The 21812-nt window shown below is 50.9% G+C and overlaps 1 protein-coding gene across 1 annotated transcript in view; it reads left to right on the plus strand.

Annotated features, from left to right (window-relative positions):
• The window catches only part of CACNA1I (calcium voltage-gated channel subunit alpha1 I), a 151904-nt gene that overhangs the window by 49557 nt on the left and 80535 nt on the right, over positions 1 to 21812 (plus strand). The window contains exons 4-6 of the mRNA XM_069102856.1: positions 8705 to 8864; positions 15416 to 15731; positions 15887 to 15979. Of these exons, the coding sequence (XP_068958957.1) occupies positions 8705 to 8864; positions 15416 to 15731; positions 15887 to 15979 (569 nt within the window). The remainder of the gene's footprint in view (positions 1 to 8704; positions 8865 to 15415; positions 15732 to 15886; positions 15980 to 21812) is intronic.

Here is a 21812-nt window from a genome sequence, read left to right on the forward strand (position 1 = left end):
ATGGCTGGCCAGCTCAGACTTCCCAGGACTTGGACTATTTGGGCGTGCCTTTGGGGAAGGCAGAGAAACCTCCATGCCACCATGAAGTGCCCATTGGAGGAGGGGTTTCCTTGCGTGGGAGTGGGAGACACCAAGAACTCTACCAGGACAAGGGAGCTTTGGGATGTCCAAAGGAAGGTCCAGGCACGTGGAAGGGGCACTTCCAGAGCAGGGGCGGGGGCTGGGGGTGAGCAGGAAAGGGTCCTAGGTAAGCAGGCAGAGCGATAAGGAACAAGACTAAGAACTGGGAGGTCTGAGTTCAGGTCTTGGCTCTTATTTATTTGTTACTTCCTCTGTCAACCTTAGCTTCCTCGCCTGTAAAAAAGGGGAGAATGAGATTCGTCCTTCCTAATATCCTTATTAACATATGTAACACACAGGGTTGTTATAGGGCAGTGCTTCCAATGCCTCAAAACTCTAATGAAATCCATTCACTCAGTAAACATTTATTAAATGTTCACAGGTCTCCAGACACTGTGCTAAGCACTGGGGCTACAAAGAAGCAAAAGACGATCCTGCCCAATCCAATGGGGGAGTTATCAAGCAAACAAATGTATTACAAAGCAAGGTGGATACAGGATAAACAGGAAACAATTAACAGAGAGAAGGGTTAGGGAGAGCTTCTGGTAGAATGTGCATTAAAACAATGTTGACCCCTGGGTCTGGCCTTGAAGGTAAGGAAGAATATTGATTGGATGTAGATTGTAGTTCTGGGATAGAGTGTTGGGCCTGGAGTCAGGAAGACCTGAGTTCAAATCTCAGCTCAGACGCCTATTGGCTGTGTGACTTCTGTCTGCCCATCTGTAAAATGGAAATAATTGCACCTGCCTCCCAGGACCAAATGAGATATTTGTAAAGTGCTTAGCCTAGTGCCTGGCTCATAGCAGGGGATTCTTTCCTTCCTTCCCTGTAGAGCTGAAGAGGCTGAGATTAGGACTAGAGATGGAAAGTACTTTAAAGGGCATTGAAAACGCCTTCATGTTACTGATGACACTGAACAAGGTTCCGTGACTTGGCCCTAGAACCCAAGGCAGGACTGGAACGGAGCTCTTCCAGACTCCAGGGCCATCTGTGGTGCCTCTGACTTTTAATCTCACGTGACCCCTCCTCCTAGATGAGAAACCCAGGAAGTGGCGAGGTGCCTTGTCCAAGGTCACACAGGGAAGCAGTATCAGAAGCGAGATCTGGATTTGTCAGTGGCTAGCACTGTTTCCACCGGGTCTGTCCAGAGCCAGCCCTTGTACCTGTGGATTCCCTCTCCTGTTGAGGCTGGATTAGTACCATGCCACCCTATTGGCAGTCACTACTGAGCTCCCCATGTTATCTCTGCCCTCATCCTGGCCAAGGGAGCGCTAGCCTGGGCACCCTGCCAGCTGCTCTGACCTGGGCAGCCACGGACCATATGTTCTCTCTCTCTGCCCTCCCCCGGTGTGCCCCGCTGTGGCCCTGATTAACTGGCACCAGAGGAGGGCAGAAGAAGAGGAAGGGAGCTGGCTGTCTTCCCCCTTCTCTGCTCCCCCCACCCCTTCAGGTTTTCTTGCTTCCCCTTCAAAATGGTCCCACTAACCTCAGAGAGTCCTTCTGTCCTGAACCCTGAGGCTATCACTGGACTTTGCAGCCTTCTCCCCACTGTGGAGGGCCAGGAAGGAGAATGGTAGGGAAGAGGTGGGGTGGAAAAAACAGTGGGATGTTGGGCTTTTGAACTGAAAGGACCTCTGATATCACTGCATCTTCTAGAAGTGACATGGTCCATTGGGGAGAGTGCTGGCTTTGGGATCCAGGGGCCTGGGTTCGAATCCTTTGATTCTGTGTCCCAGGTTCCTCATTTGCAACATGGTGGGGGTGTGGCCTCAGTGGCCCACGAGGTCTCCTTCAGTTCTAAATCTATGGTCCTTTGACCCTGCCTTTTGTCGCTTGGCTGCTTGGCTTATACTCTCTCAGCCTCAGTTTCCCCGTCTATAAAACAAGATGTCTGGAGAGGTGGTCTCTATGCTGGTTCTAAATCCCATGAGTCTACGCACAAAAGTAACTCCTATTTCCGTAGCATCCTGTGATTCACTGAGCGTCAGGGCAGACAGTCTGTGCTGTCTTCTTGCCCTTCTACATCTTAGCCTGCTGCTCATCCTAAGCCTCCCAGATCAGGATCTAGAGATTGGAAGGGACTTTGAAGGAGATTGAGAATGCCTTCCTTTCACCCATAAGGAAATGGAGATTGAACAAGGGTCTGTGACTTGGCCCAGCTTCTCCAACCATATCCCTCACCCCAGTAGGCTCTCCCCTCAGGGGGAGGCTGCCAGGCACACTGACTGGGGCTCTAATCTGGGATGATGGTGACTGTCTGGAGAGAGAATGACAGTCCCCAAAGGTGATGGAGCCACTCAAGAATACCAGCTTCCCCCCCTTTTGGTCCCTCCCCAGCAGGGCCACCAAGGCAGGAGCCTAGCAAGAAGGACGCAGCGCAGCTGGGCAGCTCAGCTTCTCTAGAAAGACCGAATCCATTCCACCACCATCTGCATGCCGGATCCACTGGGCGTGGAGAACTGGAATTTGTGTTTGGATGACAATAACACTTTGGTTATAGGGCTATCAGACCGGTGGGTCACAGGAGCACTGTAACGCCCCTGTCCGTATTTCAGCACAGCTGCTCTCAGCAGCCCTTGAGGCCTCCCCACGCACAGGGCTCAAACGACTCAGTTCCAGAAATGTTCACTGAGTACTTTCAATGTGCAGAGCACCCAGCTCAGGGCCCTAGGGGAGTTGGCCTGGTTCCGGATGGCTACTTTTCCCCCTGCAGTGAGTGCTGAGGCTTGGGCAGGAGAGTAGGAAGTGGGAAGCTGTGCCTCAGGAGGCATTCTAGCTGTCTTTGAGAATTTGGAAGGGCTGATCCTGTGGAAACAGGATCAGCTTTGTTTTACTTGGTCCCCTCGGGTAGAGCTTGGATCATGGGGAAGAAAAATGGAAGAGGAGGAAATGAGATTCTGATTTACCAAACATTTATTCACACTCTGTTGGGTTCCAAGCAAAGGTGATATGGGACAGTGGATGAGAACTGGGCCTGGAGTCAGGAAGACTCCTTTTCATCAGTTCAAATCTGGCCTCAGACGCTACCTAGCCGTGTGACCCTGGGTAAGTCACTTTACCCTATTGGCCTCAGTTTTCTTATCTGTAAAATGAACTGGAGAAAAGGACATGGTGAATCACTCCAGTATCTTTGCCAAAGAAAACCCCAAAGCGGGTCACAGGCACGACTGAAAAATAACTGACCAACAGTAACAATGAAAGACCAAGAAGTGGAAGATAAGATGTTTGTCTGGGGAATGTCTAGCCGAGCGTTTTGGACTAAAGAGTATATTTGAAAGCTGGATGGAAAGATCAGCAGAAAACACATAGTGGAGTTAAAATCTCATCCTAGAAATAGGGAGCCCTTGGTGGTTCCTGAGCAGGAGAGTGACGGGGGCAGATCTGTGTTTTTGGACCATGCCTGTGACAGGTTGGAGGAGGAGCTGACCAAAAGCATAACTGGGTTCCCCATTACTGGAGTTCCTTAAATCATCAGAGGGATGTTTAGTTTATGATCTCTGATCTCTCCTGACTTCTGAGATTCTGGGATTCAGATTCACTGGGTCCCTGGTATCTGCCCTCAGGCAGCTTAGAGTCTAATGTAATAAGGCTAATAGCAGCACAAATTTCTAGATTAAAAAGCAGGATGTTGTGATGAATGGGGATACCAGAGGAGGGCAGAATGAAGCTTTGGAGGAAGGAAGGACCTCGTACCTAGTGGACTCTGAGAAGGGCCGATGCAGGAGATGACCTTTGAGCTGGACTTTAGGGGGAGCAGGGAAAGGTGGGACTGAATGGGGAACTGCCAGGGCAAAGGCACAGAGGTGGGAGATGATGGGAGTTCACGTTGGCTAGATCAAGGGCTCTTTTTGTTCCAGGAACCCCTTCAGCAGTCTGGCAGAATTCTCATTCTCAGAATATTTTTAAATGCACTAAAATAAAATATATTGAATTACAAAAGAAGCTAAATAATTCGAATTACTGTTTTTAAAGCATTAAAACAACCCCAAGTTCCCAGGCCCCTAGTCCCTTGGGCTAGATAGAGCACAGGGTGTTTGGGAAGGAAGGGGTGGGAGAAAGGAAGGATGGGAACAGATTGAGGAGGCAGCTGGGTCTGCCCTGCCCAGCGTGCCGGACTTGGGGTCAAGAAGACCTAAATTCAAAGTCTGTTCTCAGATGCCTACTGGCCGTGTGGTCCTGGGCAATGCACCTAACCTCTCTTTGCCTCAATTTCCTCATTTGTAAAATAGTGATAATGATTACACTCAGTGTGGTTGTGGCGATCAGATGAGAGAACATGGAAAGTGCTTTGCAGACTAAAGTGCTATGGAAATTTAAGTCATTGTTATTCCTACTTTGTAGGCATTGGGAACAAGGCAGTAGCTTTGAGCAGGGACATGCTGGATTGGTGGTCTGAAGGGCTGACCGGATGGAGCTGGTGTTTCCTCCTGGGCCATGCCTCCCCTTTGCAGGGGGTAGAAGGAGGCTCTCTCGTTTGGAGATGTTGGGGTGAGGATGTGGAAAGTGGGCTGTCTGGACTCTTCCGCCTCCCTCTCCGCTGGTCTTGCCCCATACCTCCCCCTGCCCTCCCTGAGATCCTGAGCCAGGAGGAGACTGACAGGGTGTAGGGTAGTAGGGTGTGCAGACTCCTCTGCCCCCCCCCCCCCAGTCATCATTCATACTCCAGACTTTTTGTAGCTTCCTTTGGAACCTGATCAGGCCAGGTCTTTGTGCTGGATCCAGCTCCCTCCTCTCTCCCTCTCTCCCTCTGAGAGCTTATTCCCCACCACCTCCCAAACTCTGAGCAGTTCAAAAATGTTTGACTTGTTTCTCCCATCCATCAAAATAGTCTGACCACATGGTCGGCCCATGGGGGGGGGGGAAAGAGAGAGAAAGAAAGAGAGGGAGGGAGAGGGACAGATGGAGACAGATACAGGAGAGAGACAGAGGGGGAGAGAAGAGCAGTGACCAGCTGTGGAGCTGCCCTACCCCATACCCCCAAATTGAGGAATGAAGAGGGTGAGAGCCTAGTCACAAAGAGAAAGAGGGGACCCACCCCCTCTGTGGGAGATAGGGCTGTGGAGAGTCATGGGGAAGAGCAGCTGGTTTTGGAGTCGGATCTGGGTTCGAATTTAGATCCTTGGACAGGTTGCTTTTGCTCCCTGGGTCTCAGTCTTACCATCTGTAAAAAACAAGGATGGCTAGAGCAGAGGATCTGTAAGCCTCCTTCTGGCTCTGAATATCTAGAGCTGTGAAGGGGGCTGGGGCCCAATGAAGGAGGGAGTGGGGCAGGGGGCCTGGAGAGCAAGGAGAGAAGATAGAAAGGGAAAAAAATGGAAGAGGGGCAGAAAAGGATTTTCTGGAACCGTCTGTGCCTGGGAGATGTTTCCTGCAGCCCTGAGTGGCTGACCATCACACCCCCTCCGTCCCTCCTCCCTTTCAGCAGCTGAGGGGGAGGGGAAGCTGGGAGGATGGGCAGAGTGGCCCTGATCCCATGCTTTCAGCTTCTAAGTGCTTTATAAATATTTACACCAGCGTTGTGCCAGCCCACCTCCATCCGAGCTGGCAGCCCTACCAGCTACTGGCTTTGCTTCTTCCCACCCCGCTGTTGGGCCAGACGAGGTCTACCAGCCTATGCACAGGTTCAGCGGCAGGGAAGCTGCATTTGACTAAGGGTCCCCAGGGAAGCTACCCCCTTCTTTGCAGACAGACCTGAAGGGCATTTACCTTGAGGAACTTAAATAAAATATCTGAAAATACCTATCTGAGAAATCCACTAGCAGGGAAAAAGGCAGTAACCCCTCTGATTCCAGGGTGGGTAGTGAGCTCCCCGTCTCTGGAACTCTCCAAGCAGAATCCAGCATGTTCCAGAGGGAATGCCTCTTCTGGTGAGGCTTGGATTTGACTGCAAAGCAATGGAAGGGACCCAGGCTCTGCTACTTCGTGGCAGTATGAGCTGGGCAAAGTCCCTTCCCCACTCAGAAACCTAGCTTCCTCCTTTAAACCTCACGGTCCCTTCTGGCCCCAATCCTCTGACTGCCAAAGGCTTTGTACCTGGGGGTTGTGAACTTAACAAAACAACATCAATGGGCTATTTCAATACGCCATTTCTTTTGTCACACTCCACATTTCCTTCATGCATTTAAACATGTGATTCTGAGAAGGGCTCTTGGGCATCCCCAGACCGCATGCCCTAGGGTGCAGGGCACAGGGGAGATGAAGCAGACCCAGGTAAGAAGGTCCCTTCCAAGGCTCTTCTGCTGCTGCCTGGCCGCTGCCTCAGGACTGTCAGTATTGTGGCTGAGGAGGCAGCCCTTGGGGGAGCAGAGAGAAAAGGCCAGGAGTAGGCAGATCTGTCTGCCAAGCTCCTCTTTGCCACATCCTGCCTTAGAGGCTAAGGGAGCTGCCCGGGTCAGAATGAGCCCCTCAGCGCCCCAGGCGACTCTTCAGACCGGACCCTGGCTGATCTCCCCTGGTAGAAGGAACTTCCCCACACCGATGAAAGCACAGATGGGGCCAATTAGGAGAATAGCTCCCATTTCCCCAGTCTGTGATGTCTGCAGAGCACCTCCCATACACTGTCTCACAGAGGTGGGTGGAATTAATACCTCCATTTTGCAGAAGGAATTGAGGTTCAGGATCAGTTAGCAGGCATCTGAGGGGAGATTCGAACCCAGACCTTCAAGGCCAGTGCTCTCTACTACACTGCATGAGGGCCCCTTCCATCTCTTTGTTTCTCCTTTGCTTTTTTCCTCTCTGGTTTTTCATTTCTTTCCCTTTTTTTCTCTTCCCTTCTCTTCCTTCTGTGGCTTCCAGCCTGGTCCCCCCTGAGAACTGGTCATACAGTGTTAGAGACCCAACCTGACTTGGCTAATTACTTGACCACCATCATAAAAAGAGGATTAACTAGGGCCTCCAGGGTCTTCCCTGTCTCCCGATTTCAATGGTCCCTTTTCCCTGGCAGCAGAAGCAATGAGCTAGTTACAAATCCCTAATTAGCTAATTACAGTTCGGACTCCATGGATTATCTGAAAGGCCTGGAATTCCCAGGACACGGAAGAGAAAGGGAGCCTTAGAAAGGGGAGTGGGAGGGAGTCCTTTGGGGATGAGGGCCAGTCGTCGGGCTCATTCAGAGTCCGTCTTCCCGAATTCCATTATCTTCGTCCAGAAATTTCCATATCCCCAGAGAAGAAAAGAAAGGATAATTAATTGAGTAAAAAGAGTGAAACCTTTTCTTGGCCGAGATTGGGGATTAATAGGGAATCTGTATGGGTGAGCACTCAGGTTGGGAGTCTGGTTTGTGAAAAGAGTTTCCTAGTTGGTTCTGCTGAATGTGTCCCCTCACCCAGCCTCGTCGCAGTGAAGGTTTCTCTGTTGGGTGGGGGTGGGGGAAGAAGGAGCAGAAACTCTCAACTCAGATGTGGGCCAGCTTCCTGGCTCATTCTGGGGCCTGGAGAGAAGCTACACCCCCTTCCCAGGAGGAGGCTGACCTAGTTTCAGGGGCAGAAGTTGGTGGTAGGCATTAATTATTGATCCGCAAACACTCGGTACTTGGAACCAGGGATCCAAATCCCCCAAAATTAACCTCATTAATAAAGATGTCGTCATTGGCCCCCAAACAAACAGAAATCTGGTCAAGGACACCAGCCTCCTCCCTTATTTCTCCTTCACTCCCATTCCTCATCTCCCTTTCAATGCCATCTTGAGCACCACTGAAGAGCCTGTCCTGGCATCAGTCGACGGTCTGGACAGTTGTGTCACTGAGGGACGTGAGTCCCGTCAAAAACTCCTCTGGGCCTTGATGATTTTATTTATAAGGTGAGGGAAGAAATTCGTTGTACTCAGTGGTCTCTAAAACTATGACCCCATGAACAAATGAATGAATGGGAAAACCTTGTTAAGCTCTCTGTGTGCCAAGCACTGTGCTGAGGGTCTGGGGAAACACAAAAAGTAAAGACAGTCCTGACCTCAAGCAACTTACATTCTAAGGCTCACTCTTCTCTGGGCCTCAGTTTCCCACTCTGTAAAATAAGGAGATTTAAGTGAGTTTTGAATCTGTGATCTTGCCACTTATGACCAAATGATCCTGGATAACTGGGCTGCATGGCTCTGGGGTCTGAGGAACTTGGTTCCCATCTTATTTCTGCTACTTACTACTTGTGTGACATTGGGCAAATGAGTTCAGCACTCTGGACCTCCGTTTTTCAGTAGATAGACAGTTAGACTAGGCCTGGTTTCTTCCAGTCTTGTGATTTCAGGTGATAAGGGAGAAGCCAGTGGCTTGTTCCCACCTTGTTTGAATAAAGGGTTGCAGTGTAAAAGCGGGGTGCTCTGCCCAATCCGCCCTTCCACGTCGTCCATCTTTGCACTGGGTGCTGGAGGAGAGCGCCTGGGCTGGAACGCTTCACGATCTCAGCGCTTTCCCTGGCCCTCTCTCTGGGGTTTTCAGGAGGATGGAGGGAGGAGAGAGGACCCACTGAGCTGCATCTCCTTCCATCTGTTAGGAGCTGGCGAGCTGTGAGAGGCGCAGTCGTTTCTTATTCCTGCCCTCTCCCACTGATGCTGTCTGTCCTTCCCTCTTCTCTCCCTGTCTCCCCGGCCCCAGGCATGCGCATCCTGGTGAACCTGCTGCTGGACACCCTGCCCATGCTGGGCAATGTGCTTCTCCTGTGCTTCTTCGTCTTCTTCATCTTCGGCATCATCGGCGTGCAGCTGTGGGCCGGCCTGCTTCGGAACCGCTGCTTCCTGGAGGACAACTTCACCATGTGAGTGAGAGGGCAGGGGGAGGGAGGGAGAAGCATTCACAGAGCCCCTACTGTGTCCCAGACACGAAGCGTCCCATCTGACAGTGTGAGTGACGAAAGGTTGGCTCTCCCAGTCGGGCACTGGGCACCGGGCACCTGGAGTGGTGGGAAATCAAAAGGAACAATGCAACAAAGGCTTATGAAGCAGCTACTCTGCCCAGAACAGTTTGATTGGCTAAGGGACATGCAAAGTTTAGGAAAGATGGTTCTTGTCCTCAGAGGTAAGAATCTAGTAAGAGGAGAAAGAGCCAACACAAATAACAAGGATTCAAGCCAATACTTATTAAACACCTACTGTGTGCAGAGAACAGAGCTAGGCCCCTGGAGGACAGATTTAGATACACACATACATGTATAGCATGTGTACACACACACACGTGCGTGCGCACACACACACACAACCTCTAGAAACAAATGCCAACTATAGATGGCCCAGGAATGAGCTGCTTTACCTGAGGCCTCTCTCCACAGGAGCCGGAAGGAAGGAAGAAAGGAAGGAGGGAGGGAAGGAGGGAAGGAAGGAGGGAAGGAGGGAAGGGAGGAAGGAAGGAAGGAGGGAAGGAAGGAAGGGAGGAAGAAAGGAAGGAAGGAAGGGAGGGAGGAAGGAGGGAAGGAAGGGAGGAAGGAAGGAGGGAAGGAAGGAAGGTAGGAAGGAGGGAAGGAGAGAAGGAAGGAAGGTAGGAAGGAAGGAAGGAAGGAAGGAGGGAAGGAAGGGAGGAAGGAAGGGAGGGAGGGAGGAAGGATGGAAGGAAGGAAGGAGGGAGGGAAGGAGGGAAGGAAGGAAGGAGAAGGGAAGAAAGAAGAGAGAGAAAGTGAGAGCAGGGGAGGAGAGAGGAGAGAAGGCAAAGAGGAAGTAAGGAGGGAGGGAGGGAAGGAAGGAAGGGAGGGAGGGAAGAAGAAAAGAGAGGGAGGAAGGGAGGGAGGAAGGAAAGATAAGGAGGAAGGGAAGAAATAAGGAAGAAAAGGAAGGAAAGAAATAAGTCTTTATTGAGTACCTAGTATGTGTACTGAGAACTTTACAAATACTATCTCATTTTTTTTAAAGCAATTGAGGTTAAGTAACTTGGTCAAGGTTACATGGCCAGATGTTTCTGGGTGGGTGCTAAATGTCTGAGCCTGGATTCGATCCCCAAGTCATCCCGACACTGGGGCCAGTGCTCTTACTCGATGTACTACCTGGCCACCCCAAATACTATATCATTTAATCCTCAGGTATCAATGTGAGATCAGCTGGGGTTGATCACTGATGACCACACTGGCCTCCACCATTCCCTTCCCCATATTAAACTCAAATCTGTCCCTCCCTAGTCACTATCTCCTCTGCTCTCCCTTTTGTAGTGCAGTGGAAAGATAGATGGATTGAGAGTCAAGGGTCCTGAGTTTGAATCCTGATTCTACCACTTATGTGTGACCTTGGACAAGTTCCTTGATTTCCCTGGATCTCATCTGCATAATGGCCTCTGAATTTCATTCCAGCTCCAAATCTGTGATCCTGGATCTCTTTCTCTCAAGTCCTTGCCTCCAGCGGTACCCTCTGAGGCTGGCTTCCCAATAATTCTTGGCTGCCTCTCCAACGGTGACTGCTTCTTCTTCCACACTTCCTGACTGCTAGGGATAGGGGGAGGAGTTGGTCAGCTCCTCAATCCTCCCTTCTGCTTCCAGAATCCATAGAGGAAGGGAGAAGGAGAGCGGGAAGAAGAATTTATATAGCGACTACTATATGCATTGTGCTAAATACTTTACAGATATTATCTCATTTGCTTACCATGGCAACTCTGAGAGGCAGGTGTTATTATTCCTATTTTACAGTTGAGGAAACTGACTTGCCCAGGGTCACACAGCAATAAATGTCTGAGGTGAGATTTGAACTCAGGACATCCTGTCTGCAAGCCCAGTGCTCTATGCGCTGTGGCGCCACCTAGAGGGCTGGCTTTCCGGATTCCCAAAGTGTGTTGCCTAGAATGGAACACAGTCCTGTTCTCCAGATGTGGTCTGGCCAGGGTAGGGCCAGCAGATTTTCAGCCCACTTTGTTCTAGACATGATGGCTTTGTCTAGGCGACCTCAATCCCCATTAGCGGTGCTGGCGGTCCCATCGCGCTGTTGATGCCTCGAGTTTTCAGTCGGCTTGCGCTCTGAACTGGTGCCTTGTGACATCTCCTCTCTCTTGTTCTGGCTGCGCTCTTGGGTTTTTCATAACCCAAGCAGAGGCCTTTACAATCATCCGCATTGTGTTTTTTATTAATAGATTTGGCCATTGTTCTAAGCTGTCAGGATCTTTTTCGATCAGGATCCCGTCATTGAGTGTTTGTCTGTCTTTGACAGCTCCACGTCACCTACAAATTTGAGAAGCCTGACATTTCTGCCTCCATCCTCCTTCTCATCAACACCCTTCCTCCAATGAACCGGAGCCGAACGCGGCTTCCAGATGTTTTCAGCGGCGTGTGTCAGAAAGCTCAGGGGCAGCTGAGAAATGTGTGTGAGGGATAGCAATTAGATTAGCTTCTCTCCAGAGAGGAGCGAAGGGGTCCTGGGCCGCGGCCCTCATCTCCAGCAGTGAGAGCTCTGATCCCCAGGATGGCAGAATCCCTGTGGAGTCATGGCAGTGCTAATTCCTACCTTAAAGGCCCTCTGACAACATATGCAGCATGTCACGCCTGTAGGTCACCACCATTCTAACGCAGGAAGGAAATGCATCTCATCGTTTCTCTGGAATCAGGGCTGTTCTTTGCCTTTAACCCAATCCGTCTTTCAGGACTGCTTTTTCTTGACATTACTGTAGTCACTGTGTAAATCCTTCTCTTGTTCCTGCATCAGTGCATACAGCTCTTCTCCTACTTCTCAGAAATATTAACAGTCATTAATGCTTAGGGCATGATCTTGTTCCTTCATATTCATAGACCACTTTCTTTCCAGAGTCCTGCCACCACAGAGAGGGTTTTCATTAATATTTTGTTATATTTGTGTTTTTGATCTCACTGGGGGACAAGCCTAGTTGTGAGATCATTGGGTCCAAGGGTTATTACGAATTTCCCTTTCCTCACAGAATTAAGTTGACACAGAATGGTAGGCATGGCCTGACCAGGGCAAAGGGCAGTGGGACCCTCATTTCATGGGATCACAGTGGTGAAGAGATGGAGGGAGCTCAGAGACCATGCAGCCCAGCCACCTTCATTTTATAGAAAAGGAAACTGAGGCATAGAGCCATCAGTGCCTTGTCCAAGATCACACCGAGACAAAATCTGAGCCCAGAGCCAGGACACTGATCATCTGTTAATGTAGTCCTGGGACTTCCTGGCTCCTCTTACAGAGCCCCTCAAGTTATTGTAGCCCCGTTTGTGTTCATTTGTTCCCCACAACCATAGCTAAGTTGGCTTCTTCTACTCCTGGGAAAGGCCAGAGCAGAGTGATTTTGACAAGCATCTTTCCCCAGGCACCAACCAGTCCAGATTCTGGGAGCCCAAGAGCTGGAAAGAGGGCAGGGGGAGGGAGGGTGGGAAGGACCGGATGGCAGAGGGGGGTCAGGGGGAGGAGGCCCCCAGGGATCTCTGGAGGAAGCTGTCAGGGCTGGGAGAGCAGGAGTCAGTGGGGTGTGTGGGCTTATGTGTCTCTGTGTGTGCGTGCATCATGTGTATGAATGTACTGTGTGCATCTATGTGCATTTTCATGTGTGTGTAACACTGTATGCACATGTTCATGTGTGTAGGTGTGGGTCTGTCTGTGTATGTGTGTGCATGCATGTGTGTGTCTGTAAAGAGACAAGAGGCGGGAGGGGGAAGAGGAGCCAGCAGGAGGGGTAGCTTCTGGCTCGAGGGTGAACAACATGTCTCATCGCTGCCATTTTACCAGTGAAAAGGCTGGAAATGTCACCAGAAATGAAGGCTGGAAATACTCAATTCTAGGCCAGTGGTGATCCCGCCAGGCAGTGGCAGAGACAGGATTTGAACCTGGGTCTTCCTCACTTGGAGCCTAGTGCTTCTTTCAAGTTTAACGACTTTCTCTAATTGCCCAGTTGAGTTCTTGGCACTGAGTGGATTTTGTTTTATTTGTCTCTTGGTTCTTTTGTGTTTTTTTTTTAATTGGAAGAGGGAGGGGAAGAGCCCAGAGAAGTCATGTATGATGCAGGGGCGGGGGGGCAGGTGTGGATGGGCCTGAGGCTTCCCAGGCTGGCCAGAGGCCCAGGAGGGAGGGTCTTGGTGCCACTTGGCCTCATGGGAAGCTCCCAGCTCAGGCGCATCTTTGCTTAGCTCACCTGCCTCTGCCCACCTTCAGAGTCTATGTTTCTACTCTGAGTCTGTCTCTTGTGGGCTCCTGTCCTCACCACCAACTCCAAGAAAATGCAGCTTGTCCTGTGCAGATAATGTCCCCAGGCCCCTTGTGGGCCAGGTGCAGGTGTGCCCCACTTTAGGTACACAACTCAGGGCAGGTGAAGAATGGCTATCCGCTTTACAGGAGGGAATTTACCTGCTCTAAATAGGACTCCTTGAAAGAGTGAACTTTGAGCTTGGGCAGGACATTGACATTTAGGGAGGTGGGAGAAAGCTTGGGGTCCTGACCGGTGATTTCACTGGCATAGAGAGCTCCCTCAAATTCAGAAGAGCGGCTTGTTTGTCGTTTATAACTGTAAATGGTTGGATAGATCACTGGGCCTGGCGTCAGGAGACCTGAATCCAATCCCATCCCAGGCACTCATGAACCATGTGACCCTGGGCAGGTCACTTTGCCTCTGCCTGCCTCAGTGTCCTCATCTATAAAATGGGGATAATTTTACCTGCTTCCTACTTCCCAGGGTTGTTGTGTGGATCAAAGGAGATAATGTTTGTAATGAGTTTAGTCTGATGCCGGGCACATAGTGGGCTCTTAATAACTATCCATTGATTAGATTGGATCCTTACAACATCCCTGGGAGGGAGGGGATATTATCATGTCCATTTTACAGGTGAGGAAACCAAGGCTAACAGAGTTTTAGTGACTTTCCCAGATTACACAGCTAATAACTCTAATAATTACCAAATGCCATATGTGGACTCCACACCCCTCACTGTCCCATGCACCCACCACCTGATTCACATGCAATCATACATGTATACACACATGTGCATGTGTGTTATTGTATGACAGGCAGAGTATCAGAGTGGGTAGAGGTAGCTGGCTTGAGGCAGATGTCCTAAGACGTCCTAATGCTGACATTGGGCAGGGGAGGGAACATTGCTGTTCTTTAGCTTGCATTTATTACCATATCCTAATCGCTGCTCTGAATAGAATGAGCATATACAGATGGACTTTGAGTGTATGCATCTGTAAATTGGGGACTGTGGGGCACGCTGGGGAAAAAGCCGCTTCAGAGGCATGGAGATCTGGGTTCAGGTTCTCCTTCTGACTCCTGCTGTATGTAAGACCCTGGCCAAGTCACTTAATCTAAGGCCAGGTCTCAGCCTTTTTTTTTATGTCATAGGCCCCTTGGCAGTCTGACAGAACCCAGGAACTGCTCCTGAGAGTCTTTTCTTGAATGCATAAAAGACATAGGATTATCAAAAAAAGCAATTAGGGGCGGCCAGGTGGCACAGTGAGTAGAGTGCCAGCCCTGCCTCAGAAGGACCTGAGTTCGGATTCGACCTCAGACACTTAACACACACACACACACACACACACACACACATTAGCCGTGTAACCTAGGGCAAGTTACTTAACCCCAATTGCCCTCCAAAAAGCAATTATATGAAACTACAGTTATCAATTCAATACAAACAAACATGTTCACTGATGGCAGATTGAGCCCCTGCTATCCTTGGGGACTGTACCTTGAGGGTGGAGACTGATGGTTCCTGCTGGAGAGAGCGTCCACACTGGGAGCTCCCTACATTGGTCTGATCACAGGTCTGGTCCACAAAAAAAAAAGACAACAGATGAAATTAGCTTTGTTCTAAGTTTTATTTGATTACAGCAATAAGCTCCATTTACCTTGGCTCAGCCTTACCAGATTCTGTGCACACAATTTGAAAAAAAAAAGATTGTAGGGAACTTTGGATGAGGGAGGCAGCCCCCATCCTGTGGCCCCTCACACACTCTGGCTTCAGGCCTCTCTCTGAAACATGTAGAATGTTGTGTGTCATTATTCCCCATGTGCATATCTAATCCCCCTCCTGATGTAGAGTAGGAGCTCAAAGCTCAGCACCCAGCAGAGGGTCCTGCACACAGTAGACACTTAAAGGTTTGTGTCATGAATTAATGAATTAGTGAAGGAGTGACTGGATGGAAGGGTGGGAGGATTAGGAAGCATATAATGGATGAACAAGTGAAGGACAAGGAAAGAACAAATGAATGGATGAGTAAATGAATGAATGAGTGGGCTTCGTCTGGTGTCCCGCCCTTGTGGGAGCGCTCCCAGGTTCCTGGTGGGAACGCTCCCAGTTCGCTGGTGGGATGGTGGGAGCCTGTTGGTGGGCAGAGGAGACCGGCCGGGCCTCCCTTCTGCCTTCCCAGCTGAGCCCACTTCTCCCTCTTTTTTGATCAGACAAGGAGATGTCGCCCTCCCTCCCTACTACCAGCCGGAGGAAGACGATGAAATGCCGTTCATCTGCTCGCTGTCGGGGGACAATGGCATCATGGGCTGTCACGAGATCCCCCCGCTCAAGGAGCAGGGCCGCGAGTGCTGCCTGAGCAAAGACGACTTCGCCTACTACAGCGCGGCCCACCAGGACTTCAACATCAGCGGCATGTGCGTCAACTGGAACCGCTACTACAACGTGTGCCGCACGGGCAGCGTCAACCCGCACAAGGGCGCCATCAACTTTGACAACATCGGCTACGCCTGGATCGTCATCTTCCAGGTGATGGCCCGGCCCTGGCGGGGGCTTGGTGCACGCGGGGCGGGAGGGGCCGGCTCGGCCCGGTGTTCTGTGGGATGCGTGCCTCTCGGGCTGCCCCTGGGCGGGAGGCGCCGCCAACTGGCCTCCCTTCGTCTCTCCCTCCCTCCCCTCCACAGGTGATCACCCTGGAAGGTTGGGTGGAAATCATGTACTACGTCATGGACGCCCACTCCTTCTACAATTTCATCTACTTCATCCTGCTCATCATAGTAAGTGCTGGGGGGGGGGGGGGGGCCCAAAGCCAGACCCTTGAGGGGCTGCCCGGCCGGGGTCCCTTTGGAGACAGGGGTAGTTACCCGGACCCTGGAGACCCTGGGCCCCGATTGGGCTTCCTTCTGAGATGGAGAGAGGCCGGCCCTGAGAGGAAGAGGGAGGAAGGGCCCAGGCATTAGACTCAGCCAGCCAGAGAGTGATGGAAGGCGCTGCTGAAAGCATCCGTCAGCTATGAGCGCTGCTATTTTTCACCCTGGGCTGAGTTTGTTGTGAATCATTGCTCTTAATCCCATTCTCCACTGGTCTGGCGATTTGGAGGGGGGTGGGCAGAGTCCAGGCCTGATCCCTGAGACTCTCTCTTTACCCCCACTTCTGCTCAGGGGGTCCTCTCTGGGAATCTCAGCTTCTCTTTGTCTCTTCTCTAGGGAGAGCTGGGGGGCACAGGTAAAGGCAAGAAGGGGACTGGAGATGAGGCAAGTTTGCAGAAATTCAGGCCGTTTTTTTTCTTAGCAGACAAAGCAGGGTCCTTGAGTGCTCTCAGGGAGCATAGAGTCTGGGGGGGGGGCGGGGGGAGGAGGGGGATGTGGCATAGGCCTGCCTCACAGGGGTGTTGTGAGGAACAAATGAGGTAGGCATATGCCTCACTTAGCCAGCTCAGAGTTCTGCACAAACACACACAGTTATTATTGGTATCATCACTGAAAGACGGCCTCGTGCAGTGGACAGAGCTAGGAAGACCTTAGTTCAGATCTTCCCTCTGACCCCACCTGGCTGTGTGACCGTAAGCAATTCATGGCCCAGGGCTCTTGGCCAGTTCCATGGTCTCTTAGGTGGAAGGACAGCTGGGTGGCAAAATGGTTAGAGCACCAGGCCTGGAGTCAGGAAGACTCATCTTCCTGAGTTCAAATCCAGCCTCTGGGTGACCCTGGGCAAGTCACTTAACCCTGCTTGCCTCACTTTTCTCATCTGCCAAATGAGCTGGAAAAGTTTGCCAAGAGACTCTAGTGTCTCTGCCAAGAAGACCCAAATGGGGTCATGGAGAATCAGACATGACTGAAAATTAGTAAACAACAGAAAAGTTGAAGAGGAAGTGCTGACTTGCTTTAGTGCAGGGATTTTCCTCACTCGGGAGTTCCCCAGACCAGCAAAGTCACAGGCCTGATCCCCATCTCACAGATCCCAGCCCCTCTGGCTCCTCTTTCCATCTGTCAAATGAGAGGTTGCCCCTTCAATGGATCTCGGGCACCTTCCAGCTCTAAATTTATGGTCCCAGATGATATGAGATGACCTTGAAGGCCATGGAATAATAGATGAAACCAGAAGGGACCCTAGAGGCCAGCTGGGAAACTGAGTCCCAGAAAAGTGAAATTACTTGCTCAAGGTCATACAAGTGGCAAGTGGCAAAACCAAGGTTTGAACTCAGATCCTCCGACTCCGACTCTAAAATCTGGGGTTCTCTCCTCTTTCTTGTCATGGAGCCAGATCGTGAAAGGGCTTTATTATACTCCTCTTCCTGAAGTAGGCCTGGCAGTTCTCCCAGATGTGCTGAGAACCTTTCATAATCCTTGGAGAGCTTCACATCTCCCAGCCAGAGAGGACAGAGGATCATGGGAACCTGGGATTTTAACATTGGTACATGGTACACTGGAAAGACGCATAGATTTGGAAACAGAGGACCATTCCCTCTTATTCCCTGCATGTCTCCTCATCTGTAAAATAAGGCCTCCCTGACCTCAGTCTCCTCATCTGTAAAATGGGGGTGTTGTACTCGGTGACCACTGAAGCCCTCACAACTCTCAGGCCAAGATCCCATAGCCTTCAGGATCACCTAGTCTTAGGTTCATGCATTTGGAGCTGGCAGGAATCTGAGGCCATTGATTTCAACCCCCAACTCAGAGAACTAGAGTTCAGCTACTGTAGCTGCCACTTCCTATGGGCTCAGTTTCCTCACCTCTGAAATGCAGGGACTGGACTAGATGGCTTCTAGCATTTTTATCCCCTCTGAGCGTATGATTTTGTGATCCTCTGAAGTTGGGGTGAAGTAACCTGCCCAAAGAAGAGAGTAAAGAATTGTCCAAATTTCTTGGCACCCAAATGCAGTGTTCTTTCCCCTGTCCCATCCTGTCACTTATAAACAGGGAAATAAGCCCATGCAGGGTGACCTGCCCATGGTCATAGAGTGAGGTGTCTGGCTGAGCTAAGATTGAATTCCTGATTTTCTGGTGCCTGGCCCAGTGCTTTCTATTAAGAGATGTTCTCTCTTCTGGGAGCTGGGCCATTGGAGTTCAGAGTAACATGCTGATTCCTGAGGGCCCTTTTGATACCCCTTAGAGTGTGCCCACAGGCTCCCCCCTTCCTCACCCTCCATGTCCCTGGGAATTGGCTGATGACTCGGTGACAAGCCTTCCTGGGGGCCTGGGGACTGTATGGCTTGAAAATGTCAAGGTGATTCATAGCTTAGGACAGCCAGGGCCTCCACTGCAGCCCACAGAGCCAGCTCTGAGCCTTCCTTCCTGATGGCTGCTCAGGGCTATCCCCCCCAGTGGCCCTCATTCCCTCCCCTCAGCTTCCCCAGCCTGTCCCTCACTGGCCCACGAGAGAGGCCAGAGGGGTCTGACCCTTAGGTGAAGCCACAAATATTTACAAAGCCCTACAGCCAGGACTGAAAAGCATTCATAGAAGAATCAGCTGATCCAGCCCATGCCTAAAGCCACAGGCCAAGGGAAGGCCATGGGACTTACTTGGAGGGACTCCAGGAAACAAGAGGTGGGACAGCCAGAGAAGGGAATGTGGGCAGCCCAAAGGGCCCCTCCCACTGGGAACCGACACCCCCAAATTCAAGCAGGGCAGTGGGGCCAAAGCTGACCTGGGAAGGACAGGGAAGGGGTAGAATCTTTCAGGCCTTGGGGCAGGGGTAGGGAAGACAGAGGTGGGGTCCACTAGGCCTCTTGGGTTCAGGTTTCAAACTTAGGCATTTCTTAGGGTAGGGAGGGGGTCTACTTAGGTGGGCCTGACTGATTTCCCACCTCTAAGGAAGGAAGACGTGAATCCCCTGGAACACTGGCTGTTTCTGGTCTGAAATAGAAAATTCCAAACAGGGCAGAAAGGAGAAGGTGCAGATAGGCTGAGGGATCATGGGTAGGGAATAGATGGCCTGGTTGATGGAGAGACACTAGCCCAGAAGAGTTAGAGGAACCCCATTTCCTACTTGTGCCAGGGGCCATGCTTGATGCTAGGGGCAAAAAGACGGAAGGGCAACATCCCCGCCCCCCAAAACTTACTCACCTTCCACTAGGGGGGAAACGCCATATTCACAAGTTGGAGAGGCAGCCTACCACAGTGGAGAGAGTATGGAGTCAGAAGGACCTGGGTTCAAATTCTGTCTTGTGCATGTACTAGCTGTGTGACCCTGGGCAAGTCACTTAACATCTGTCTTGGTTTCTCCCACTGTAAAATGAAGGGGTTGGATTCAGGGCTTCTGAGGTCCCTTGTCTGTAGATCTAGAATTCTATGGGTAAAGGTAATTAAGAAAGGAGAAAACACTTGTGATGGGGGGGAAGGGGAGACAGAGAACAGAGAATACTTCCTGGCAGAGGTGGTCCTTGAACTGAGCTTTGAAGGAAGACAAAGGTTCCTGGGAGGTCAGAGAAGGAGGTAGGGGCATAGACATATCTGTATCCAAGGAAAGTTCTTTATGCAGCTGGAGAGGGAAGTGGGGGAATGGTCAGGAGGAGGCTCTTATCATGGTCTCCATTGCCCCAACTGGTCTGGATTGGAGAGATCAGTGAAGGCAGAAGTATCAAGATTTAGCAGCTGATGGGAGTCAAGGATGACTGCGGTAGGGAGGGACTGGAAGGATGGCAGTAGCCTCAATAGAATCAGGGTCCCGTTCTGGACAGGCTGAGTTTGAGATGCCTACAGGCCATGCAGGAGGAAATATCCAGCAGACAGCTGGCACCAGGCCTGACTGGCATTCAGGGGAGAAATTCAGGCTGGAGAAAGAGAATCAATATTTGAGCCCAGGAGATTTAACAAGCGGTGTAGAGAAAGATGAGAAGAAGGCTCCCGGACCGTCTTGTTCCTCAGCTCCCAGGCTGGCTCTGGAGGCGGCAGATGAATGATGGAGACAGAAGAGAAAGTGGCCAGGCAGGCAGGAGGAGAACCATGAGGGAGAAGTCACCAAAATCAAGGCAGGGAGAAGGAGTCGGGGCAGCAGTGCTCGGAGCTGCAGGGAGGTCCTGAGAAGGGTCCAGGGATGGAGGAATTGAGAGATTTCTGGTAGCCTTGGAATGAGCAGGAAGAGCAGAGAGCCGGGGATGGAGCCAGCCTTCCAGGGGCAGATAAGCTAGTGCTGAGTGAAAAAGTAGGACCAGTGAGAGTGGACAGCTCTTTCTAGTTTAGCAGAGAAAAGAAGGAGGGTGATAGCCTGGCAGCTTGAGGAGAGAGGAGGGTCAACTGATAGTTTTCCTTTAAGGATGGCAGAGACCTGAGCATCTTCATAAGCAGTGGGGAAGGAGTTATTAGACATAGAGACCAAAGATGGGCAGGAGAGAAGAGGAGCTATTGAGGCCTCAGACAGAGGGATTGGCCTTGTCAAGGACAAGAGGCAAAGGAGACAGACTAGGGGAAGGCATTGAGGGGTTTGGGGCTCTGGAGAGTCAGAGGACAGAGACCTCATGGTTCATGGGGTCATGGGGTTGTAGAGGCCGTCTTGTCCAACTGTTTCATGTAACAGATGGGGCTGAGGCCGGGGAATGTGGATGAGACAGCTGGTATGTGGCAGCCTCTGCTCCTCTAACTCCAAGGGGCAGCGATTTGGGGCCAGATTCGTGGGTCCCCAGAGATTGGATGGAATTCACCCAGGACTCTTTAGCTCAAGAGATGAGATAATGTACATAAGGAGCTGTTAAAATGAAACATTATTATTATTTCATCATCGGTAAGATAAGAGTTGGTACCGGCTTCTCTGAAAGGCTTCGGTCATCTCTGAGCATCTCTGGGCTATCATTCTGCATGGAGACAGAGAAGGAGGCCCAGCTGAGCAGCATGGCACAGGAATGAGACACTCCAGGCTTGTCCAGAGGGTTGGGCCATAGCTGCAGGGGCATTTCCCAGAATTCTCCAGGGCAGTGGGTTCCCATCCAGAAAACTGATTTCCACCCTTTCTGGAAGGGGAGAAAGGAGAAGCATCCTAGTGAGTTTAGAAGGTGGGAGGAGAAGGGAGGGAAGAGGCTGGATTGATTGAAAGGGCAGCAAGCATTGGATTTAAAGTCTGCTTTGAAGGGGATAAAAAGCAGCTTTCTGTCCAACTCCTAAGCAGGCCTGGGTGGTTTTCAAAGGCTTATGCAAATGACAGCAAGCAGGACCTTCCTCCTTTGAAATACAGAGGGATTGCTGGGATTGACTCTTCAGTCTTCAGGCACCTGGGCCTCAGAGGGAGGGGGAGCCCAGGGAGAAAACAGAGAAGAATGTTGGACCCAAGGTGCCCCAAAAGCCAATGCCCAAAGGAAGGAAGGGGAGGCAGATAGGCAGGTGGGGTGGGCAAATATTAAACTGGTTAAAATCAGCTCTTGGGGAGTTGATAGCTTTATGTCCTTGAATGGTATAGCCAAGAGGGCACTAGTTCTGGATTCTGAGGCCTTGGGTTCAATTCCTAGCTTGATTCCTTGCAACCTTTGTGATCTTAGACAAGTGACTTAAGCCATCTCTAAAATAAAGCGATTGGATTCTAGGAACATAGAATATTAGAACTGAGGGGGAGCTTAGAACATGGAATGTCAGAGCTGGGAGGGAGCTTAGAACATGGAATGCCAGGGCTGGGAGGGAGCT

Source organism: Petaurus breviceps, unplaced genomic scaffold, assembly GCF_028583685.1.
Source record: "Petaurus breviceps papuanus isolate PSGF00001 unplaced genomic scaffold, PetGlider_PUasm1.0 558, whole genome shotgun sequence".
Lineage (NCBI taxonomy): Eukaryota > Metazoa > Chordata > Mammalia > Diprotodontia > Petauridae > Petaurus > Petaurus breviceps.